This window comes from Coenobita brevimanus, chromosome 86, assembly GCF_032717465.1.
Source record: "Coenobita brevimanus isolate Jiangsu-jjx chromosome 86, ASM3271746v2, whole genome shotgun sequence".
Taxonomy (NCBI): domain Eukaryota; kingdom Metazoa; phylum Arthropoda; class Malacostraca; order Decapoda; family Coenobitidae; genus Coenobita; species Coenobita brevimanus.
The window spans coordinates 25,978,242-26,002,455 of NC_137039.1; the positions used below are offsets into that span (position 1 = coordinate 25,978,242).

At 42.7% G+C, this 24,214-nt stretch overlaps 1 protein-coding gene across 1 annotated transcript in view; it reads left to right on the forward strand.

Annotated features, from left to right (window-relative positions):
* APC4 (anaphase-promoting complex subunit 4) overlaps window positions 1-24,214 on the forward strand; it is a 67,616-nt gene that overhangs the window by 27,301 nt on the left and 16,101 nt on the right. The window contains exons 3-4 of the mRNA XM_080280798.1: window positions 8,647-8,775; window positions 22,912-23,039. Of these exons, the coding sequence (XP_080136924.1) occupies window positions 8,647-8,775; window positions 22,912-23,039 (257 nt within the window). The remainder of the gene's footprint in view (window positions 1-8,646; window positions 8,776-22,911; window positions 23,040-24,214) is intronic.

Genomic DNA, 24,214 nt, shown 5'->3' on the forward strand with positions numbered 1-24,214 from the left:
AGATTGACAAGGGGCCCTCCAAGACAAGGTAACACGATGGTGGGACGAGGGAGTAGAAGCTGCAGTTAAGGAGAAAAGAAGGCTTTTCTGGGAATGGAAAAGGGGTGGCAACAAAAGGGAATGATTGGCTTCCAAACTTAAGACAAGAAAAGAGGTACAGGGCAAAATCTGAGTCTCAGAGTCTATTACTGGATAACCTAAATAGTATTGAAAGGAAGAATATGATATTTAAAGTAGCAAATCAGATGAAGAGGTAAAACTGGAATATCATAGGTGAGCAGTGTGTGAAGAGTGATGAAGGAAAGGTAGTGGTGGTCATTGAGGATATTAACAGTGCCTGGAAGGAGCATTATAACCGGTTGCTGAATGAGGAGTTTGGCTGAAACAGGGAAGGTTTGGAGTCATCAGATCCACTTTTTGACCATTGGCCTTTGATTGACACTGCTACTGTGAGCAGGGCAATAAGCAAGATGCAGTAGGAGAAGGCAGCAGGTATGTGTGGGTTGACTGCTGAAATGCTGAAAACCTCATGAGATACAGGAGCGGGTTTTGTTACTGGTTTGATAAATACAATTATACTGTACACAAGTTTGTCATCCCAGATGACTGGCTGAAGAGTGTGATTGTAAGTGTGTACCAGGAAAGGGTGATGCCCTGGAAAGAGGAAATTATAGAGGAATGAAACTCTTGGACCAGATAATGAAGTAATGGAGCGAGTTCTAGAAGGTATAATAAAGGGGAGAGAATGAATATTGATGAGACTTTGTGTGGGTTTATGCCAGGCAGAGGGACCACTGATGCGTGAAGAAAAATATATATGAAAGAAAGGGGATATGTACATTGTTGATTTGGAGAAGGCCTTTGACGGAGTCCTTGTGGAGGTGGTGAAATGGGCAGTGAGAAAGCTTGGGATCGAAGAGTGGCTGGTTAGTCATTATGGTCGTGGATGTGGGTGTTTGCACCGAGGTGAGAGTGAATGGAGATTTGAGTAATGAGTTTTCCATGAATGTTGGCATGCATAAGGAGTCAGTCTTGAGCCCCTTATTGTTTATCATGGTGCCTGAAGCCCTCTCACATGACTTCAGAAATGGACTCCCATGGGAGATGTATGTTGATGACTTCTTGTTGATTGCAGAGAATGAAAGGGAGGCAGAGGAGGGATTTAGGAAGTGGAGAGATGGTATGGGGCACAACAGCTTAAGAGTAAATGCAGATAAAACAAAAGTGATGGTATCAGGACTGGTGGCGGTACTCTCACAGAGGAAGGAGAGTGGCCATATGAAGTTTGTCACAAGGGCATGGGAAGTAATTCCATCTTGTGCAGTATTTGTGATCAGTGGGTGCGTAAGGGATTTAGCGGTATTCAAGGTAGATTGCGAGTTAATGCTGATTTCGTCTGTGCAGTGTGTCAGGGAGAGCTTGTGGATATTGTCAGGTATGTGGTAGGTGGGGACACTGACCCTCCACTCACTCGATATATCGCTGCTTTGTATGTCTGCCCTTTCCTCTTTTCCTTCCTTCCTCTTCTGTCATTCTTTCCTTCATTCTTTTCTCTTCCTTCCACCTGTGGGTGACTTTACACTCCCTCTTCTGTCTTTCTTTCCATCATTCTTTCCTCTTCCTTCTGCCTGTGGGTGACTGTACACTGAGTGACACCATTTACTACACTGGGTGGTAACCGTATAACCAAATTATTGCACCTTGTGATTTAGTGAGTAATTAAGGCACTTCAGTCAGATTGAGCCAGTGCAGGTTTATATCCAAGGGATGGTTGGGGTTTATTGCTCACATAATGCCACTCACAGATGAGCGAGGCTGGTCACTCTCATCTTAATTGTCAGGACCAACTTGCCTAGCCCTGGGCTTCTATGCTCCTCACGGGGCAACACAGGATAGGATGATGAATGGATGTGACAGGATTGATCTTGCTGGCAAGTCTCTTGAGTGTGTGGAAGAGTTTTGTTATATGGGAGACATGTGCTGGAGGTGGGGCTGGAGTGAGGAGTGGTTGGAAGAAGTTCAGGGATCTGTTGCCTCTCCTGACATTGAGAGGGCTCTCCCTCTGTGCTAAGGGATCTTCGTATGTGGCATGTGTTAGGAGTGTAATGTTGTGTGGCAGTGAAACCTGAGCAGTAAAGGAGGAGGATATTCATAGACTCAAACTTACAGAAATGACAGTTTTTAGGTGGATGTGCGATGTGTCCATGAATACAGGACCCGGGGGGAGGGACTAGGTTCACGATGGAGGATTTAGTTAAGAGGAAGGATGGGACTGGAGTGTATTGGTGTTGTGATGAAGAGGGGTTGATTGAGATGGTCTGGGCATGCAGAGAGGATGGGGAATGGCAATTGGGTGCAGAAAGTGAGAAGTGTGAACAGTGGGGGTAGGGATGCAAGAGGCATACCAAAACAGACCTGGGATGAGGTCGTAGAGGGTTAAGGGACTGAATAGGGAGGCTGTCAGTAATCGAGCAGCATAGAGAGCCGCCATTAGGTGATCAAAGCAGACATGCAAGCATGTTGGAGCCTTTACATACAAAATGAATTATCTTTTAACAGTAACTGCAGCTTATGTTTGTACAGCACAGTATAGGAGATGCTGGTAGGGTAGTGACCAGAATTGTCAATTATAAAGGTGTGTGTGCAGATCCTGAGGTTTTCTTACAGGATCATTATGATTTGTTGACTGTTTTAGTTTTCATTATAGCTGTTGCATTTTCTTGCACTGAGGATTGTTTCCAGCATGCTATAATATACAGGTTGTTTTTGATCAACCCCAGTCTGTCTGGCCAAGCAGACCCATCAACTGCAGGCAAGCAGCTGTCCATGCTGGACTGTCCTGTGCAGTGAAGTGATGTTCCCTTCTGGCAGACATCACCCTGTCACAGTGAGACACAAGGAAAAGTGTGTAGGTTTGGCTCCTGAATGGAAGCCACACTTGCAGTTCTCCACCTGGTTAACAGGGGCACCATAGCAGGCTCCACTTCACCCAGTACTTTGGTTATATGGGTACCACTCAGGATTGTAAATGGATTCCTAGTTTACAGGAAACCATTAGGTTTGTCACTCTGTGTAGAGTCACATAAAGTGGAAAGACGAGTGGTAAAAGTGATGGGAAGGAAAGGGAGAAGTAAGAAAAGAGGAGGGCAGCCAGAGATAGAAAGAGAAAGAGGAAGGAAGAAGTGGGCAGCACTACAGCATGTGAGTGGATAATGGTTGCCACCATCTACCACCATAGTGTACAGGTAAAAGTATGTTGAAAATGTGTTGCAAAGTTGGCATCATTCAACCTGGGTGTCTATCCACTCTTTATGGTTACTACAGCAAGTGAGTGAATGATAGTCCCCACCACCTACCATCATAATGTGCAAGTATAAGTATGTTGAAAATGGGTTCCAGCGTTTGTATCATTCAGCTTGGTTGTCCATCTGCTCTTTGTGGTTTGGTAGATAAAATGAATGCCTGTATCTAAGGTAACATCTAGGATAGGTAACTGTAGTAAGCTGTTGATGATTTAGTTGCCTTGTATCCAAAGATAGTTGTTGATTAATATGTGACAATCTCAAAGACCCAAGTTATGGAGATGAGCACTGTGGATGAGTGCCTTATGGCATGTGCAGACCCAGGTTCAAATCCCAGCTGGGGCAGGGAACAGTTTAAGCATTTGAATTTATTAAAAAATCAGACTTTACTGATTTACCAGAAGACCCGCCGACATGTCGTAAAAATACCCCTGCTAATACCAGTACACCAGTCCTGTATGAGACAGCCCTAGAATGTATTCAATATGGACAGTGGGTGTTAGCGCCGAAGTTGTGACATGTAGAGGTGAATGGTATGTAGGAGGACTACTGAGCCTTGATAGCAGGCCGTGAAGTCTATGCCCAGATTCAGGGGGGGGGGGGAACTACACAGGCTCAGTCTGATTGGAGCACCTTAATTACTCACTACACCACCAGGTGCCATAATTTGGTGATATAGTTACCACCCACCACAGTAAATGGTTTCCTGGTGTACAGGAAACCATTTAGCTTGTTGCTCAGTGTAGAGTTACCCATAGGCAGAAGGAAGAGAAAAGTATGAAGGAAAGAAAGACAGAAGAGGGAATGCAAAGTCACCCATAGGTAGAAGAAAGGGGAAAGAGTGAAGGAAAGGAAGACAGAAGAGGGAGGATGGAAGATAGGAAAGGGCAGACACCCAAAACAGCACTAATTTCCAGTGAGTGGATGGTGAGCACCCCCACCTACATGAAAACTGAAGAGGAAAGTTGTCAAAGATCCCTTTATTGCTCCAAAATAGTACTCCTGTCCACACATCACGGATTGCCAATGCGGCTGTGTGAGACTGTGGATATGAAGAGCTGCTGCACCTGCTGTATTCTCCAGACCTGTCACCATATGACTTTCACCTGTTTCCAGATTTGAAGGGCCACCTCTGTGGAACTCACTTCATGGATGTCGTTGAGCTCAAGACAGCCACAGAAGAATGGTTAAACCAGCAAAATAAAACCATTTATTTGAAAAGCTTTGAGAATATTATAGAAAGTGTTTAGAGGTTCATAGTGACCATGTTGAAAAGCAAAGTTAATTAGGATATACTGTACTATATTTCTTTATACCTGAGGCCTAGAACTTTTTGATCCACCCATGTCTATGCTCCCCCTCCTCTTTCTTTTATCTATTTTCTTATTTACCTTTTTAGTGTCATCTAGCACTGAAGCTGGTTTTAATTTTCTTAGTAGTAATTCTGTCTATCTATTTATTGCCAGACACTTTAATCCCATACAGGGTGACCACAAACAAATTGCCTCCACGTCACCGTCCCCCACCATTTCACTGCCCTGCTCCCAGTTCACACACACACTCTCTCATATACCTCTCCACTCCATCCCCCCATCTCATCCTTGGCCTTCTCCTCCCTCTCTCCCCCTCCACCTCACTCACATAAACTCTCATCATCAGTCTCTCATTCTCCATCCTCTCCACATGGCCAAACCACCTTGGTATATTTCTCCTAACGCTTCCTATCACATCCACATCCACACCACAACGCTTCTTCACATCCTTATTTGTCAATCTGTCTCTCCATGTGACTCCACAGGCTCCTCTCAAATAACTAATTTCCACTGCTCTCACTCTTGACTTGTGTCCCTCCAACAACGTCCAACCTTCACTTCCATATGTTAGAGTTGCTATCACAATACTGTACTGCCATGTAATAACTTTTTCACTTCCATCCTGACTTCCCTGTTTCTTATCACTGCCTTCAAGGAACCAGCAACCTTTCTTCCTTGTTGTACCCTTTCAAGGACTTCTCCCTCCAGACTTCCATCCATACTCATAACACTACCCAAGTACTTAAACGTACTCACATTTTCCATTCCCTCATCATCCAACCTCACTCTACATTCACTGACTTCACCTTTCTCGAAGACCATAACTTTACTTTTCCCTACATTCACCTTTAGATTCCGTTTTTTACAGACTCCCAAACTCATCCACCAAGCCTTGTAGCTTCCCTTCATCTTCACTTAACAACACAGTGTCATCTGCAAACAACAGTACAGGGAGTTTCCAAACAATGCCCTCTCTCATTAGGGCCACTCGAACATCCACTGCCCTACCTTGTATCTCTATTATAACCCCATACATATACAGATTGTACAACCATGGAGACATGATACATCCCTGTTTCAACCCACCCTTCAAATAGAAAAACTCACTCAGTTCACTATCCACACACTCCAGCCTTAGCACCCTTATACATACTCTTCACAGCATTCAACAACTTCCCATCTACTTTATATATTCTTATTACTTTCCACAATCCTTGTCTATCCACCCTGTCATATGCTTTCTCCAAATCCATGAAGTCCACATACAACTTCATTCCCTTCTCTAGAAATTTTTCCACTAAAGATCTAAGAATGAATACCTGATCCACACAACCTCTTCCCTTCCTAAAACCTCCCTGTTCTTCTCCAGCTAACTTCTCTGTTTTTTCCCTAGCTCTGTCAATAGTATCCTACCGTATACTTTTCCTGTTACACTAAGAAGACAAATGCCCCTGTGATTACCACACACTTCTTTTCCGCTTTCACTTTGTACAAGGGAATAATTATACCTGACTTCCAATCCTCCGGGACTCTACCTTCCTCCCAGGCCAATCTGCACATCTTCCACATCCATTCTAATACTATCTCTTCCCTATGCTTCAGCATTTCACCACACACTCCATCAATGCCTGGGGCTTTCCCCATTTTGACTTTCTTCATTGCTTCCACAACTTCCATCCTACTAATTTCTTCCTATCTTCTCACTTCCCTCCTTCTCCCAGCTATTCTCCAGCCAGTTATACTTGCATTACTTTCATTCTTTATGTTCAACAATTCATTAAAGTGTTCTCTCCATCTGCTTACTTTTTCTCCTTTCTCAACTAGTAATCTACCATTTTTATCTTTCACTCCCCAACTAACTTCATTGCCACCCTGTCTGACTCTCTTTACCTCTTTCTAGAACATTTTCTTAGATTCCCTCCACATTACACTCAAATTCCTTCCAAATTTCTCATCCACTCTCTTCTTACTCTCTCATTAATCTTTTCACCTTTCTCCTCCTTTCTACGTATAACTCTCTATTCTGTCTCTCAACTTCTTCCACACCCCTATTTCTCATCCATTCATTGTATGCTTTTTTCTTTTGTGCCACAGCCTGTCTCACCTCTTCATTCCAGCATGTTGTTCCTTGCACCCCCTTTTGTCTTCTCACCCCACACACCACCTCACATGCTGCACATATTTCTTCTGTGAATATTTTGCACACACCTTCCACGTCCCCCATCTGCTGCAATTCATATTTACCCAATCATTCCTCCACTTCTCTCTTATATTCTGTCTTTTTCTCATCCTCATGTAACCTTTCCACTCTCCTTGTATCTACTCCATCCTCCTGTCCTTCCCTTCTTCTATGTCTCCAATTTCCTTGGATCTTGATTCTTACCACCACCATGTGGTGGTCAGAAAGTTCACTCCCACAACCTCCGTATGCTCTTGCATCCATTACACATCTTCACATCCTTTCATCCACACACACATAATCAATCCTTGCCTTCCTTTCATTCAGTTCACCATCCATCCTTCTCATCACTTGCAATGTATACCTGTGGATCATATTGTGCCTGAAGAAGGTCTTGGCTATCACCAACCCCCTCCCGGCACAAATGTCCACTAAAGCACTGCCATTCTCGCTATCTCAGCAGGCATACCCCACTCACCAACTACTCCATCCACCTTCACATTCCCTATTTTATCATTCATATCACCACTCAAAAACACTCACTCATTCCTTTCAAACTTTTCCATGCACAATTCCACATTTGTCCAGAACTCTTCTCTCATTCTGCTTGCATGATCTTGCTTTGGCGCATACACGCACACAATCGGCCACGTTTGTAGTTCAGCTTTCAGTCTTACCCACACAGTCCTTGAGCCAACTGCTCCATACTCTCTTACATTCTCCTTCCATCTGTTACTCACAACAATACACACTCCTTCTTTTGCCCTCTCATTCTCACTTACTCCTGCACGTATGCCCCATCCATGCTTCCATTCCCTCACACTCTCACCTCTCCATTTAGTTTCAGTTAATCCACATACATCCACTTTTGCACCCTCAAGCACCTGGACAATCTCTCTCTCCTTCACCTCATCATTTGCACCCCTTACATTCCATGTCGCCATCCGTATCATGCCCTTTGTTCGGTCCATAGTCATCATCTTTTGGTCAGTCCTGGTCCGAGGCCTCTTGTTCGTATTTTTAGTTAGTTGTTTTCCAGGGAGAGGCACTAACCCTTCGCCAACCCACTTGCTGTCACGTAGGGAACACGTGTCGGTTGCTTATAAGGTTACCACCCAGCGATGTAAATGATTTCCTGGTTTACAGGAAATCATTTGGCTTGCCACTCAGTGTACAGTAGAGCTACCCTAAAAACAGGGTACCACTACACTAAGTGAGTGGATGATGGGTGCCACCACCTACCATATTTTTACTTAATCTTTCATGTAGACCAGCCATGATATTGCCATTTTTGACAGAAATGGCTGTAGTAGTGTTTGTTGTAACCCCAAGTTCATCTGAATGTGAACCCAGTTGACTGCAGTTTGCGATCCCCCTTTCAGAGGATAGGGAGGAGGTTGAGAGGTATTTACATAACCAGGCAGCAGAGCTACCCAGCTGTGTCATTGCCACCACACAAAGGCACATTGCTTGAAATGACAATGAAGCCCACATTTATTCATTCATTCCCCTGCAGGTGTCTAATTTATTGTCACATGGTATCCCGGTCAGACATGGAACCAGTCAGTGGCTATTCATTCTCTTACTAATCTGTCCAATATTCTTTTCATGACTTTCATTATGTGATGCAGAACTTCAGACCTCTGTCATTTCATTGGTGATTTTATCTTGACATATACACTAAAGTTTTTCCAGTTCCAAAAATCACTTAAAAGGAGGTTCTTGTGTACTTGAGTGCAGTGTGGGTTGAATACAATATGGTCCCCAACACATTGAAGGGGTTAATAGAGGACTGGCTGTTGCCACTGCTGTTTGCACATTCAGGCAGTAAATAGTATTTTATATTTTGCAGGGCAAGTGGCAATGCACCGACTGTCTTGGCAGAGGGTATGGGTTATCAATGCACCAGGAGAAGGCATCAAGGTAGCAGGTCTGGCATGGCGGCCTGACAGCAAAGTCCTTGCTGTGGGATATTCTTCAGGTAATGTCACACTGTCATCAATCACTTTTCACACGTCAGCCATCTAAACCCCCATGGCGATGACCGACATGTCAGCCGACACAAGAGACAGTTCCTCACAGACCCAGACTTCACGCCCTTCCCTGACAACCAGACGAAGCACATCATTAGCATCCTTAAGCACTTGTCTGCCTGTGGCCCAGATAACGTAAGCAACATACACCTTAAACACCTTGGACCACAAGGCATACAAGCACCCACCAACATATCAAACTACAGCTACTCACACAATATAATACCCAACATCTGGAAGCATGGTACTATCATCACTATCCCCAAACCCAACAAAGACTCGACGTTACCTTCCCCACACTGCCTCATCACACTTAACCCCTTCCAAAGTCACTGAACAACTGGTATTACAATTAGTAACACCTTAATACCTTTAGTTTCATCACAACATGGTTTTAGGCTGCTACACTCCACAAACACTCTTCTTACAGACCTTACACAAAGAGTTTTTGATGGCATCAATTCAGCAAGGCCACCACACAGAACACTTTTAGTCACACTAGACATTAGCAATGCTTTTGATGCCATTTCCCACCGCAACCTCACAAACAAAATATTCAACACAAACAGGCACTGTCTATCTATCTATCTATTGCCAGACACCATAATCCCGTATGGGGTGGCCATTTGACTCTGAGTTATTTGTTTTACAGGGAGGGGCACTAACCCTCCACCAACCCACATGACATGTAGAGAGCAAGTATGGTTTGGTTATGTGGTTACCACCCAGCACTGTAAATGGTTTCTTGGCTTACAGGAAACCATTTGGCTTGTCACTCAATGTAAAGCCACCTGTAATGGAAAGAAAAGCAATAAGTAGTGACAGGAAAGATGGGAGAAATAGGAAGAGAGGAGGGCAGGCACAGAAAAAGAATGATAAAGGCTAAGGAAGAAGTAGGCAGCACTACATCAAGTGAGTGGATGATGGTCACCACCACCCACCACTATTATTATTTATTTAGCAGGCAGATGTGCACATGTAACATTTGCCGGTCAGTCATCAAACATCAGGAACTTCACAAACAGCATCCCCCAAGGATCTGTTTTGTCCCCTACACTCTTTAACCCATACGTGCACAACATACACCCCACACACCACAACTACACATAGCTTCCTATGGAAATGACATAACACATGTACACACAAAAACACAGACACCGCCACTTACATCTCCAACCTTACCTCAACACACAGACTCACAATAGCCCCAACCAAATCTACAGTGACCCTTCTCACAAACTGGGCAGCAGAACATAGTCACATTCCACACACACACACACACACACACACACACACACACACACACACACACACACACACACACACACACACACACACACACACACACACACACACACACACACACACACACACACACACACACACACACACACACACACACACACACACACACACACACACACACACACACACACACACACACACACACACACACACACACACACACACACACACACACACACACACACACACACACACACACACACACACACACACACACACACACACACACACACACACACACACACACACACACACACACACACACACACACACACACACACACACACACACACACACACACACACACACACACACACACACACACACACACACACACACACACACACACACACACACACACACACACACACACACACACACACACACACACACACACACACACACACACACACACACACACACACACACACACACACACACACACACACACACACACACACACACACACACACACACACACACACACACACACACACACACACACACACACACACACACACACACACACACACACACGCTGTAACATGCGATACATCATTGTCATTTAAACAACACATCACAAGCATTCATATATCACATGCTTAATACCTTTACCTTCAACTGTCTACACCACACTACATGTGCATATCATACCTTCTATTCACTCTCTTTAGTAATGGCCGCTGCAATGTTACTATAGTCTCACCAATCTAAAACCAAGGTTTGGGTGGGGTCTGGCGCTGGGTGCAGCCATGCCATACTTCCTAAACGAGCGATGAGTAGATTCTGTCATATATGTAATAGGCATCACAGATAGGTACACACATACTAATACAATATAAACGTAAGTATTCTAGCATATCAAAGGAAGGTAAACTTGTAATGCATATGGCTCTTGTACATCAATAAAGAAACGTGGCATCCATATTTTACAGTGTTGCTGAAAAAAATGTAGTTACTTTTACCGACTTTCACGGTAGTTCTAAGTTGGGTAAGTAATGTAACAATTACGTTTATAATATAATTTGAAGGAATCAGTAGAACATACGCTATTTTCTTAATAGAAATAAATAAGTTAAAACACTCACGAGCGGCAACATCCAGGCCCATACTGGGAGTTAATCCATTGGAGGGAGATTAAGCTTCTGTCACGTGCTTCCACTGTTCACTTTGTTATATATATATACCGGTAACTTAAATTATATTTATAACTTAAATTAGTTTGTCTTTACACACACACACAAAAAAAAACACACACAAAAACACACACACACACACACACACACACAGAAGTGGGTGAAGTCATGTCAGGCCAGGTGGTGAGGTGTGAGCGGACGAACTCTAACGGTGTCAGGTCAGCCACTACCCAATCAGAGTATAGGAAGCAAGGCATCGCTGTACGCCGGGAAATCCCCGGCTGGACTCCACCCAAACCTTGGTTTTAGATTGGTGAGACTATATCAAATGAGGTGGTACCTCGGAGTGCCACCACCGGCAGGGTAGGGCTGGCGGCACAGGGTCCTCCCGGTCACCATCAAGCGACTGTGCTGGCAGCGACTGTTGCTATTTCCGGTAATTCTTGTCAGCGAAGAAGTGAAAGTGCGTCCTTATTCTTCACCAACATCCGCGGCCTTACCACAAATTTAAACTCAGTTAATTTTTTCCTTTAGTCAATATCCCCTTTGGCCCTTTTCCTCACAGAACCACAAATCTCACCCTCTACTGATATATCACCATTTTGTTTTCCTGGTTACCATCTCCTTACAAACTTCCATAACAAGGGCGACACCTGTTGTTATATCAAATCCCAATATGCAGTTGACACTATTTTAAACTTCACTTCATCCAGTTTTGATTACTCATTATATAAACTAAATTGTCAAAATATTACCAAATATATTTGTGTAGTTTATCGCTCCCCCAATGCTTCTTCGGAACCCAGTGTATTTGATTCCATATCCACACAGTTGAGTAACCTCAACCTTGCCCTTAGCACCGAAATTACTGTTTTGAATGATTTTAACATGTATAATGTTGAATGATTATTGCATTCTGCCAGGACTGACGACGCTGGTCTAGAGTGCGAGCTGTTTGCAGAATCATTTAATCTCACCCAGCTGGTACAGCAACCAACCAGAATACCTGATAATCCTGACCATAATGCCCATCTCTTGGATTTATTCTTGACAAATAATCAAGATCAATACAGGATAGAGGTACTGTCACCACTTGGATCCTCTGACCACAATCTCATCAAAGCCTCATTAGTTAACCCCCCCACACCTCTCCGTTCTGGTCCTGTCAGAGTGACCCATTGGCACTTTGATAGGGCAAACTGGGATGGATTTAGAAATTATCTTGCTGACATTCCATAGCAGTCTTACTTCTCTAGTGATCTCAATTCTACCCAATCCCACATTTGCTACTTAATACTAGCTGGTATGGATTTATTCATACCAAGTCAACAGTACACTAAAAGGTCGAACTCTCCAAAATGGTTTGATGGCAACTGTGCCAGAGCATCAGCCCAAAAGTCATTAGGATATAACTCTTACATAATATCAAAAACATCTGAATCACTGTCTCAGTTTAAAATTGCTAGAAATCATGCAAAAGCTGTAATAAATCTAGCTAAATCAAATTTTCTTCAAAAGCAAGCATCAAAACTACTTAACAACCCTATTGACAATAGAATATTCTGGTCAACTCTTAATTCTTTCAGTAATAACTTTAACAAGTCATCTTTCATTCCCCTACTAAAATCTTCAGATGGCAACATTACAAATGACCTGCGTAGGAAAGCGGATATTTTTGCCAGTACATTTGCCAGAAACTCAACCATAGACGACACCAGCCAGAATGTCCCAATACTAGAACTTGACTCTCCCGAAATAGCCCCACTTAAAATACAGACAAGATACGTAAAATCCATCCTAGACAATTTACCTACCAACAAAGCTCCAAGCCCAGATGGAATCCCGCCATTTGTTTTGAAAAAGTGTTCCCCTGAACTTGCCGCTGTTCTTGCTAAATTATTCAGACTGTGCAAACGTACTTCTTTATTCCCAAATTAATGGAAAAAAATTCATGGAAAAAAGTCAATATCCACCCAATTTCGAAGAAAGGAAGGTCCTCCTTTCCCCTCTGATTACAGTCCAATGGCTGTCACATCTTCTCTTGGTAAGGTATTTGAAACTTTAGTTAATAAGCACATTGTTAAACATCTTGAATCCAACAACTTAGTTAGTGATAGACAATATGGTTTTTGCCACGAAAGATCCACCATTGACATACTCAATCTCCTAACTCATACCATCCGTCAATCAGTTGATCTACATGGAGAAACTCATGCAGTAGCTCTTGATATTTCTAAAGCTTTCGACAGAGTATGGCACCGTTCCTTGCTGTCCAAACTCCCTTGCTATGGACTAACATCTTTTGTTCCCTTGATTTCTTCATATTTTAGTGACAGGAAAATAAGAGTAAAAGTAGACGATGTATATTCCAATTTTCACTCAATTAACGCCAGTGTGCCGCAGGGGTCAGTTCTGGCGCCAACCCTATTCCTGGTTCATATTAATGATCTCTCATCTGTCACCGACAATCCCATCCACACAAACGCAGATGACTCAACACTACATAGTTCATTCACACTCAGACAACCATTCACAAAGTCTAATATCTCAGCCTCTCAACTCAGTACAGCCATCTCCATAAATCAAGGCCTATCTACGATCTATGAATGGGGACAAAACAACCTTGTCTCATTTAATGCTAGTAAAACTAAATATATACAGTTTATTAATAGACAGATACTGCCAGATTCGTACATTACCTTCAGTGCTACTAATATTCCCATCTCCAAAAGTATTGAAATTCTTGGCATCTCACTCACTTAACAATGCCCTCAGCTGGACCTCTCATGTTAGAGCAGCTGCTAAAACCGCCTCAAAAAAACTTTGATTTATTGTACAGAGTCCGTAACTTCTTCGCTGATGAGCAGTTAGCTATAATTTATAAGAGTCATGTGTGCTCTCAGCTTGAATATTGCTCACCCTTGTGGAATGGATTTGGAGAGGTTGCATTAAAACAACTAGACAAAATTCAGAGCAAAGCTGTTAGAATTATTAACAACCCGGCCATTACAAATAAACTACCTCCCCTGCAAGTAAAAAGGAATGTTGCCCCCCTTGCAATATTTTACAGATATTTTTATGGCAAATGCTCAGACAAAGTTGTGTCCATGGTGCCACCTCTCCATGCCTTCCCTCATGCTACACGGGCATCTGGTAGCGCTCATGACTGGAATGTCACTCAGCCATATTGCAGAATTTCTGCCTATCAGAATTCTTTCATTCCCCGAACTGCATCATCCTGGAACTCGCTTCCCCAGACTTGTTTCCCTCCAAATTTCAACCCACAACTGTTCAAGTTGTGGGTTGAAATGCCCCCACCATCCGCCCCTCTACCGGTGATGACTTGAGGTGCCTGGAACCACTGTCTGACTCTCGTCTTCTTCATTTCTGCAACATTTGCGGCCTTTCTTCTAACTTTCGCTCTGTTGAGCACCACCTCTCCTCCTCTAAACCTCACCTTCTTTTTCTAACGGAGACTCAGCTGTCTGAGGCAACTGACAGAAAACCCTCTTCTGTATCCTCCTACTTTATACAATACTCATTTCAAAGCCAAAGGTGGCTGTTGTGTATATATACGCAACGACTTGGAGAGAGCTCCAACATACTTGACCTCTTCCTCACAACTAATCCTTCTGCTTACTCTGTTAATCTTTTCTCTCCGTTGGGCTCCTCCGATCACAACCTTATTACTTTAACCTGTCCTATCACTCCGGTACAGCCTGTGGACCCTCCAGGGAAACGTTGTCTGTGGCATTTTGGAGCTGCGGACTGGGAGGCCCTCAGGCAGTACAGTACTTCTTTGATTTTCCCTGGAATGATTATTGCTTCCATGGCAGTGAGCCATCTAAGTGTGCCTTGCGCATTACGGAGGTTATTCTCTTGGTCATGGAAGCATACATTCCTTTCTCATATCCTTTGACTAATGCAAGAAAGCCTTGGTTTAATCACGCTTGTTCTAATGCTGTCCGCAACAAGGAGAGGGCCTACAAAAGGTACCGGAGCCAACCCACTCCTGAATCACATCATCTTTACGTTTCTGCCCGGAATCGTGCTAAGTCTGTTCTTCTCTCTACTAAAAATAATTTCATCCATACTAAATGCTCTCAGCTCTCCAACTCGAATTCTTCCCGCTCCTTCTGGCACCTTGCCAAAAATCTTTCTAACAACTTTACCTCATCATCCTTCCCTCCTCTTTTCTACGCTGATGGTTCTGTAGCTATTTCTTCTACTGATAAAGCAGATCTCTTCGCACAGACTTTCTCCTCCAATTCCACCTTAGACGATTCCGGTGCTGTTCCTCCATCACTTCCCCCCTCTGACTTCCTCATGGCTGATATTAAAATTTCTTCAGCTGATGTATTTTCTGCCATCACTGGCCTCAGTACTAACAAGGCATATGGGCCTGATGGGGTCCCTCCTGTTGTTCTCAAGAACTGTGCTTCTTTGCTTACACCCTGCCTATGCAAACTCTTTTCGCCTTTGTCTGTCAACTTGTACCTTTCCTTCTTGCTGGAAGTTTGCTCTCATTCAGCCAGTCCCAAAGAAGGGTGACCACTCCCAACCCTCCAACTATCGTCCAATTGCTTTAACGTCCTGTATTTCAAAAGTTTTCGAGTCAATTCTTAATAGAAAAATTTTAAGGCATCTTTCCTATCACAACCTTCTTTCCGATCGTCAGTATGGGTTCCATCAGGGACGCTCCACTGGCGATCTTCTCACCTACCTTTCAGGCTCCTGGTCATCCTCCTTTCGGGACTTTGGCGAAAGCTTTGCCATTGCACTTGACATCTCAAAGGCTTTCGATCGAGTCTGGCATAAATCTTTAATTTCCAAACTGCCCTCCTACGGTTTCTATCCTTCTATCTGTGCCTTCATTGCTAGCTTCCTTTCTGGTCGTTCTATAGCCGCTGTTGTAGACGGCCATCGTTCTTCTCCTAGATCTATCAACAGTGGTGTTCCTCAGGGCTCTGTCCTATCACCAACTCTCTTCCTTTTATTCATCAATGATCTTCTAAGCTGTACATCTAACCCTATCCACTCATACGCTCATGACTCCACCCTTCACCTTTCCAGTCGGTTCCCGCAACGCCCATCTCAACAGTTACTTCAGCAAACAAGGGATGAGGCTATGGCACACCTAATGTCTGACTTGGCTCGTATCTGACTGGGGTAATAATAATATGGTTGTTTTTAATGCATCTAAGACTCAGTTCTTACACCTATCAACCCAACAAAATCTTCCACAGGTATACCCACTAATGTTTAATAATATTCAGCTTAATCCTGCATCATCCTTGAACATGCTTGGGGTTTCATTTACTCAGGACTTATCTTGGAAAGATCGTATTACATCTCTTGTAAAATCTGCTTCCAAGAGATTGGGTGTGCTAAGCCGACTCCGCTCTTTCTTTACCCCTGCACAGTTGTTGACTCTATACAGGGGTTTTATCCGCCCCTGTGTGGAGTACAACTCTCATGTGTGGGGAGGCTCCCCACATACTGCTCTTCTCAATAGGGTGGAGTCAAAAGCTTTTCGTCTCATTAACTCTCCTCCTCTTACTGACTCCCTTCAACCTCTGTCTCTTCACCGCACTGTTGCATCTTTATCTCTTTTCTATCGCTACTTTAATGGTCACTGCTCCTCTGGACTGTCTGCTTGCATTCCTCCACCTCTACGACGGGCGCGTAGCACCCGCCTGGCAGCAAACTCTCATCCCTTTTCTGTCCAACTCTCTAATGCAAGAGTTAACCATTACTCCCGGTCTTTCATTTATGCAACAGGTCAGCTCTGGAACTGTCTCCCTCTGTCTGTATTTCCTGCTGCCTATGATCTCCAGTTTTTCAAACGCAGTGTGTCCAGGCATCTCAAAATGATCGGATCTTGAATTTGGCTCTCTATTGTATTTTGTTTTTCTCTTGGAGGGAACTGTTACTGCGGGCTCATGGACTTTGGTTCCTTCTTCCTCGCATTAAAAAAAAAAAAAAAAAAAAAAAAAAAAAAAAAAAGTCTAACTGTGACAGATATTTTATGAACAGAGGATACCAGTAATCTGGTGTATGGATTATTTTTTTTATTCATTTGTTTTTCCTTCCTCTGTTCTGTTATTTAAAAAAATAAATAAATAAATAAAAATAAATTAACACCAAGACTCAGTGCTGTGAGGTAACATTTGGACACAACAAAGAAACCACCACCACAGCATACAAACATTGTATGTGTTCAGTGATGAATTATGCAAGCCCTGTTTGGGCTTCTAACCTCACTAAAATACACTCTAACACTCTACAGACCATGCAGAACAAGGACCTAAAAATAATCACAGGCTGCACAGCTGCTACACCTACAGACCACCTACACTAAGAAGCCAAAGTCCTCAAAGTCAAGGTTCATCTAGACATGAGAGGTACACAAATTCTTTCTGCAACCTCCACAAACCCACACTGTCCCCTACACTACATATGGCAGCACATCCACACACACACCAAGGAGCATCAGTGCAACACCCAGCACACGATATACACAAATTCTGTACTCTCATCTCTCCCCTTTCACCCGCCTCGGACCAGCATCCAGAAGCATATCCATACTCAAATCACTTGCCGCCCCATTCAGTCACTCAAAGACAACACACAGCTGCATGCACAGCCTCCTGATACCAACCCTTCTGAATCCGACCGCCCTCGTGAGGACAGGGTCCACCTGGCCAGGATGAGATGTGGGCATCATCCAGCCCTCTTGAGTATATCAGAAGAGGCTGGATGACTCAGTTGCTGATGCCTGTCCAGGATGCAACACAGCACCCCATACTGTTAAACACATTATGGAAGACTGCATTGCACACAATCGCGTGCACCAACAACACAACATGCACTCCTTGAGAGTTCTCTGGGAAAACCCAGTCTCAGCTGTGGCCTTTCTTTGCGATTCGGGGTAGTTCAGCCAGACTGCCGAGGGAACAACTACTACTACTATTACTACAAATGTGTGGTAAAGTTAGGTGAAGTTTTACGAGTTTAGATTTAGATGGAGAAACATGGTGTAAAGTTTAGCTGTTTAATCCAATTTTTTCCTTTTTTAACTTGTTTCCCCAACGATTTGCTCGTGTTGAAGGGGTTTGAAGTATTATTTTTAATTGATCCTTAAAACATTATTATAGCAACCAGTTTTATTTAATTTTGGAAAGACGTCTTTGAGGTTTCACCATTGTCAACATGTAACTCCAGTCTGTATGGCTGAGTAGACCAATCAACCACAGGTAAGCAACTGCTTCTGTGAGGTCATCCTACAAGTACAGTGCGTCACTTACACCGTGCATAGAAGTGGTGCCCTCTTGTGGTAGACATTACCTTGCCAGGGTCAGACCAGGATTCTTCCTCATGGCAAAATGGAGGAAAATATGAGGAGATTTGACTTGTAAATGGATGCTGCAGCTGCTTAGCTCCACCTAGGTTGCATAGTGGCACCACATGTAGGCTTCTCATCCGTGTGTCTTTGGGGTGAAAAGTTTAACTGAAAGTGATAAGGATGGGATAAACCTGAACAAATTGAGTTTGTGTTGCTATAAGCAAGAAAAGGTACAGTACACAGGTTGGTTCATATACAGTAAAAGTCCATTAATCCGAACACTGATAATCCGAAAATCCCAATAATCCGAATTTTTGAAGAAGGCTGACAAAAACTCCAAAAGTTTAAAAAATTCAAACTGGGTGCAAAATGCGCCAAAGTGCTGAGCGGTGTGGTCATGGAAGTTTCATGGAAGGAAGCTTCTGTATACTTTGATAAACTGGTGCATTTCATTGAACAAAATAATACAGTGGGGCTGAGGTGATCAGTTTCCATATCTTGCAAAATGAGTTATACAAGAAACATGCTCAGGCTGTCAGGCAGGCTAATATCCGTGACTGGCTGAAGTGCATGAGAAACCAGGCACGTAAATCCACTGATGACGATTCAAGACCAGCTACTCACACTCCAAAGAAGGCACCTCAAGGAACTCTAGAAGAAGCAAGTTGTCCTGAGCCGATACTCGAGGACGATGAGTGAAAGTGACAAACAAAGTGAAATATACTGTACTGTAGGTTTAAGGAATTTTCCACAGTAATACATATTAAGTTTTTGTGCTTTTACAGTACATGCATAATATTATTAACCCTGGACTTACTCTCTCTAATTGGATTTACCTGCCTACGACTGCTGTTTTCAACACTACGCATTACTGGTGAAATAAACAACCCATAACATCTCTTAATTTACCAATTACAGTTCAGGTCTTCAGTGATACATTATTAAGATTAAAACTTGTGTAATACATAATCTATTGTTAATATGTGCCATATTGTATTATGAATGCATGAAAAGTGATCCATTAGGTAAAATTTCAGTTTAAACATGAAATTAAGTGTCTTAGGAGTCCCACCCAAAAATCCGAAAAATCTGATAATCCGAATGATTCTTGATCCACTGCCATTTGGATTAATGGACTTGTACAGTATTACACCTCTTATACCTTTGAACTGTCAGATTCATGTAATGCTCAGTCAGCATTACCATTGTCTACCCCACATAATTTTCTAAATAACATTACCCTTTTCATGCTTTATAAATTCTACTGTAATAATAATAATAAGTAACAACAACAGTTTTAGCCAACACAGGTTAAAAAAAAAATCCTGTTGTTAGGTGGGAAGTGGGGTTTGTATGATGATGATGAAGCCACTGCTGCTGCTGCTAATAATAATAATAATCATCATCATCATCATCATCATCATCATCATCATCATCATCATCACCACCCAATCCTACGTTGCCCCATGAGGAGCGTAGGAGCCCGGGGCAAGGCAGTTGGTCCTGACATTTAAGATGAGAGTGACCAGCCTCACTCATCCCTGAGTGGCATTACTTTAGCAATAAACTCCAACCATCCCTTGGATATAAACCTTCACCGGCTCAATCCGATTGGAGCACAATAATTACCTACTAAACCACCAGGTGCCAAAATTTGGTTATATGGTTACCACCTAGCATAGTAAATGGTTTCCTGGTGTACAGGAAACCATTTGGCTTGTCACTCAGTGTAGAGTCACCCAAGGGCAGAAGGAAGAGGAAAGAATGAAGGAATGAAAGACAGAAGAGGGAGTGTAAAGTCGCCCTCAGGCAGAAAGACGAGGAAAGAATGAAGGAAAGAAAGACAGAAGAAGATGGAAGGAAAGAAGGATGGAGGATAGGACAGGGCAGACACCCGAGAGCAGCACTACATTGAGTGAGTGGATGGTGAGCACCCCCACCTACCACAAAATAACAATAATAATAATAAATATTAATATTAATGTACAGTGCTGTTTCTAAAATCCAAGTAAAGAATACTAGCTTATCAAAAGAATTTTGAAAGCCAGTTGATTTTATTTATGAATGTATGTCATTATTTATTTATTTGTGGTATTGATTATAGTGACGTACCAGTATTTACCATCAAAGAACTCCTGATGTAGTGTCCAGGGTTGCCACTGTATTCATAAAGTCCTGCAGTAGACTACACTAACCCAAGCTAGCTCAGGAAGGATTCACTTTAACAATGATGCAATAACATGTTTTGAGATTCTATCTGTCTGGTCAAAAACACTGTCTTTGTTTATTCACATCTGAACCATTAAAACCATGACTAGGATAAATTATTGATTGGATACAGTAATTTCTTAAAGGAATGCCAAGCAGATGGATATCCATACACACATACTTGATGGCAGTGATAGAAAATTCCACTTTACCAAACATTCAGATTTCCAAAAGCCTCTTGATCCTGACCATTTTGGATTTGTGGAATTGTGCTGTAATAATACTAACAGTAATACTAATCATCGTCATCATCATCATCATCATCATCTAACCCAGTGTTGCCCTATGAGGATCGTAGGAGCCCAGGGCTAGGCAAGTTGGTCCTGACATTTAAGATGAGAGTGACCAACCTCACTCATCCCTGAGTGGCATTACATGGGCAATAAACCCCAACCATCCCTTGGATATTAACCCGCACCGTCCCGAGGACGTACTTCCACGTCCTCACGTTTTGTCACAGCTAATCCCAAGGACGTACTTCTACGTCCTGCAATTGCAAGGTTCATAATTTCCACAATTTTCAATTTTCGCGAGTCATTTTTGGTACATATACACGGGACACCTTCCTCAACAAGATGCCAGGCAGAGACAATGCCTTACCCAGCATGACCTCCTCCTCCCCCCCTGCATGCCCTTTTCTCAGCAATTCACCTGTTATCAGTGACCTGGCCAGTATAGCCATGTCATGCCACGGTACGAAATTCAGGGCCAAAGTGATTCCCCAATCAATGACAATGTGGAGGACAAACTTTACATAGCATTAGAGGAAGAAACAGTTAGAAATGATGATCAGGTAATGTGGCAAAAAAAGGTCAGGTATTAGTGAGTGAAACAATGCTTATAATGCCTATATTACTGCTTGAAAACCAATATACTCTTGTACTACATATAAATTCGTAACAGTAAATAAATAAATACCGTTTATGAGTGGTGTGAAATAGTTATCCTCCCATAGAACTCGTTTTCTTTGGTGCCAGCCTGATAGAAAACCCAGTAAGGTAAGGAGGCTCTCCTACCTGTAATGAGTATTTTAAACCTCAGGTGAGTGATTTCTCTATGAATTTTCGATGTTTCTCACCAAAAGCGAAAGTTTTAGCAAAAAAAAAAAGGGTCAAAAAATGGTCGGGATTGGGGGGTACCAGTGGTCAAAAAGTGGTCGGGACGGGGCGGGTTAACCTGCACAAGCTCAATGCAGCTGGAGTGCCTTAATTGCCTGCTAAACCATCAGGTGCCATAATCTGGTTGTATGGTTACCTTTTAGTGTAGTAAATGGTTTCCTGGTGTACAGGAAACCATTTGGCTTGTCACTCAATATAGAGTCTCCTGTAGACAGAAAGAAGAGAGAATGAAGGAAAGAAAGACAGAAGAGGAAGGAAAGAAAGAAGGAAGAAAGAGAGGAATGGGCAGTCACCCGAGAGCAGCATTACATTGAGTGAGTGGATGTTTATTGAAATAATAGTAATTAATAATAATAATAATAATAATAGTAATAATAATAATACTCTGTAATGAATTTGATAGATGGGGGCACTCACCATCCACTCACTCGATATAGTGCTGCTTTGGGTGTCTGCCCTTTCCGCTCTTCCTTCCTTCCTCTTGTGTCTTTCGTTTCTTTATTCTTTCCTCCTTCTTCTGTCTACAGGTGACTTTACACTCCCTCTTCTGTCTTTCTTTCCTTCATTCTTCTTCCATCTGTCTATGGGTGACAAGCCAAATGGTTTCTTGTACACCCGGAAACCATTTATTATGCTGGGTGGTAACCATATAACCAAATTATGGCACCTGGTGGTTTAATGAGTAATTAAGGCATTCCAGTTGGATTGAGCCAGTGCAGGTTTATATCCAAGGGTTATTTGGGGTTTATTGCTCATGTAATGCCACTCAGGGATGAGTGAGGTTGGTCACTCTCATCTTAAATGTCAGGACCAACCTGCCTAGCCCCGGGCTCCTACGTTCCTCATGAGGCAACATAAGATTGGATGATGGATGAATGGATGGATACTCTGTAATGTGTTTTAATCCACTAGGTGAGGTGGTGCTCTTGGATATAGAGGATAGTAACCCAGTGCATCGACTGAATGTTAGTGGTGAGGTCACGGCACTCACCTGGGCACTTCACCAGGCACAACCAGTACCCACACAGCCACCCTTTGAGGTCAGTATATAATACATGCATACATGGTCTTTTTCCATTTGTTCTGGCTGTGTACCAGACTTCAGAAGGGAGCTTTGTGACTGAATTACTCCATTTAATCTCTGCAAAGGATTTCTTTTATTTATCTCACAAATAATTTACGATTGAAGGGATAAAAAATAACCTTCAATAAGTCCTTTACTGAAAAGGCCAAAGAAGCTTTGTGATTAAACTCAAGAATGATGTTTTTGATGGAAGGGTTTGAAAATAACCTCCATTAGTCTCTTCATTGTCAGATGGCTCTTCCAGGTTGAATTGAATCATATGATGGAAGCAGAGATTTAGCACAGAAGGTGTTGTTGCAATGAAAAAGTTAATGCAGTGATTGATGGATCATTAGTAATATAATTGAGAGAAAGTAAATTTTCTTTTGCTGCTTGACAGTTTTGCACAGCTTTGGACATTTTTTTCATAAGCAGTTGATGAATGGCTATTGTTTACCCTGGGAGGTTCTACCATAAGAGTGAAGGGTGACTGAGAATTTGATCACTAGCCATACAATCATCATTCTTAGGCAGGAGTCAGCCATGTCAATAGAATCAAAGATCCAAGCTGAGACGTGCATATTGTTAACAAATCTTATTACACATGTTTTTTTCCCAAACAATTTCCAGCAACTTGAGATTCCAAAGGTGAATGTAGGGAAGAGTAAAGTTATGGTCTTCAAGAGAAGTGAAGTCAGTGAATGTACAGTGAGGCTGGGTGAGGAGGAAGTGGAAAATGTGAGTGCATTTAAGTACTTAGGTAGTGTGATGAGTAAGGATGGAAGTTTAGAGGGTGAAGTACTTGAAAGGGTACATCCATCCATCCATCCATTATCCAATCCTACATTGTACCATGAGGAGCCTAGGAGCCTGGGGCTAGGCAAGTTGGTCCTGACATTTAAGATGAGAGTGATTGAAAGGGTACAACAAGGAAGAAAGATTGCTGGTTCCTTGAAAGCAGTGATAAGAAACAGGGAAGTGAGCATGAAAGTGAACAAGTTTCTACATGACAGTATTGTGATACCAACTCTAACATGTGGAAGTGAAGCTTGGACCTTGTTGGAGAGACAGAAGTTAGGAGTGAGAGCAATGGAAATGAGCTATTTGAGAGGAGCCTGTGGAGTCACATGGAGAGACAGACTGACAAATGAG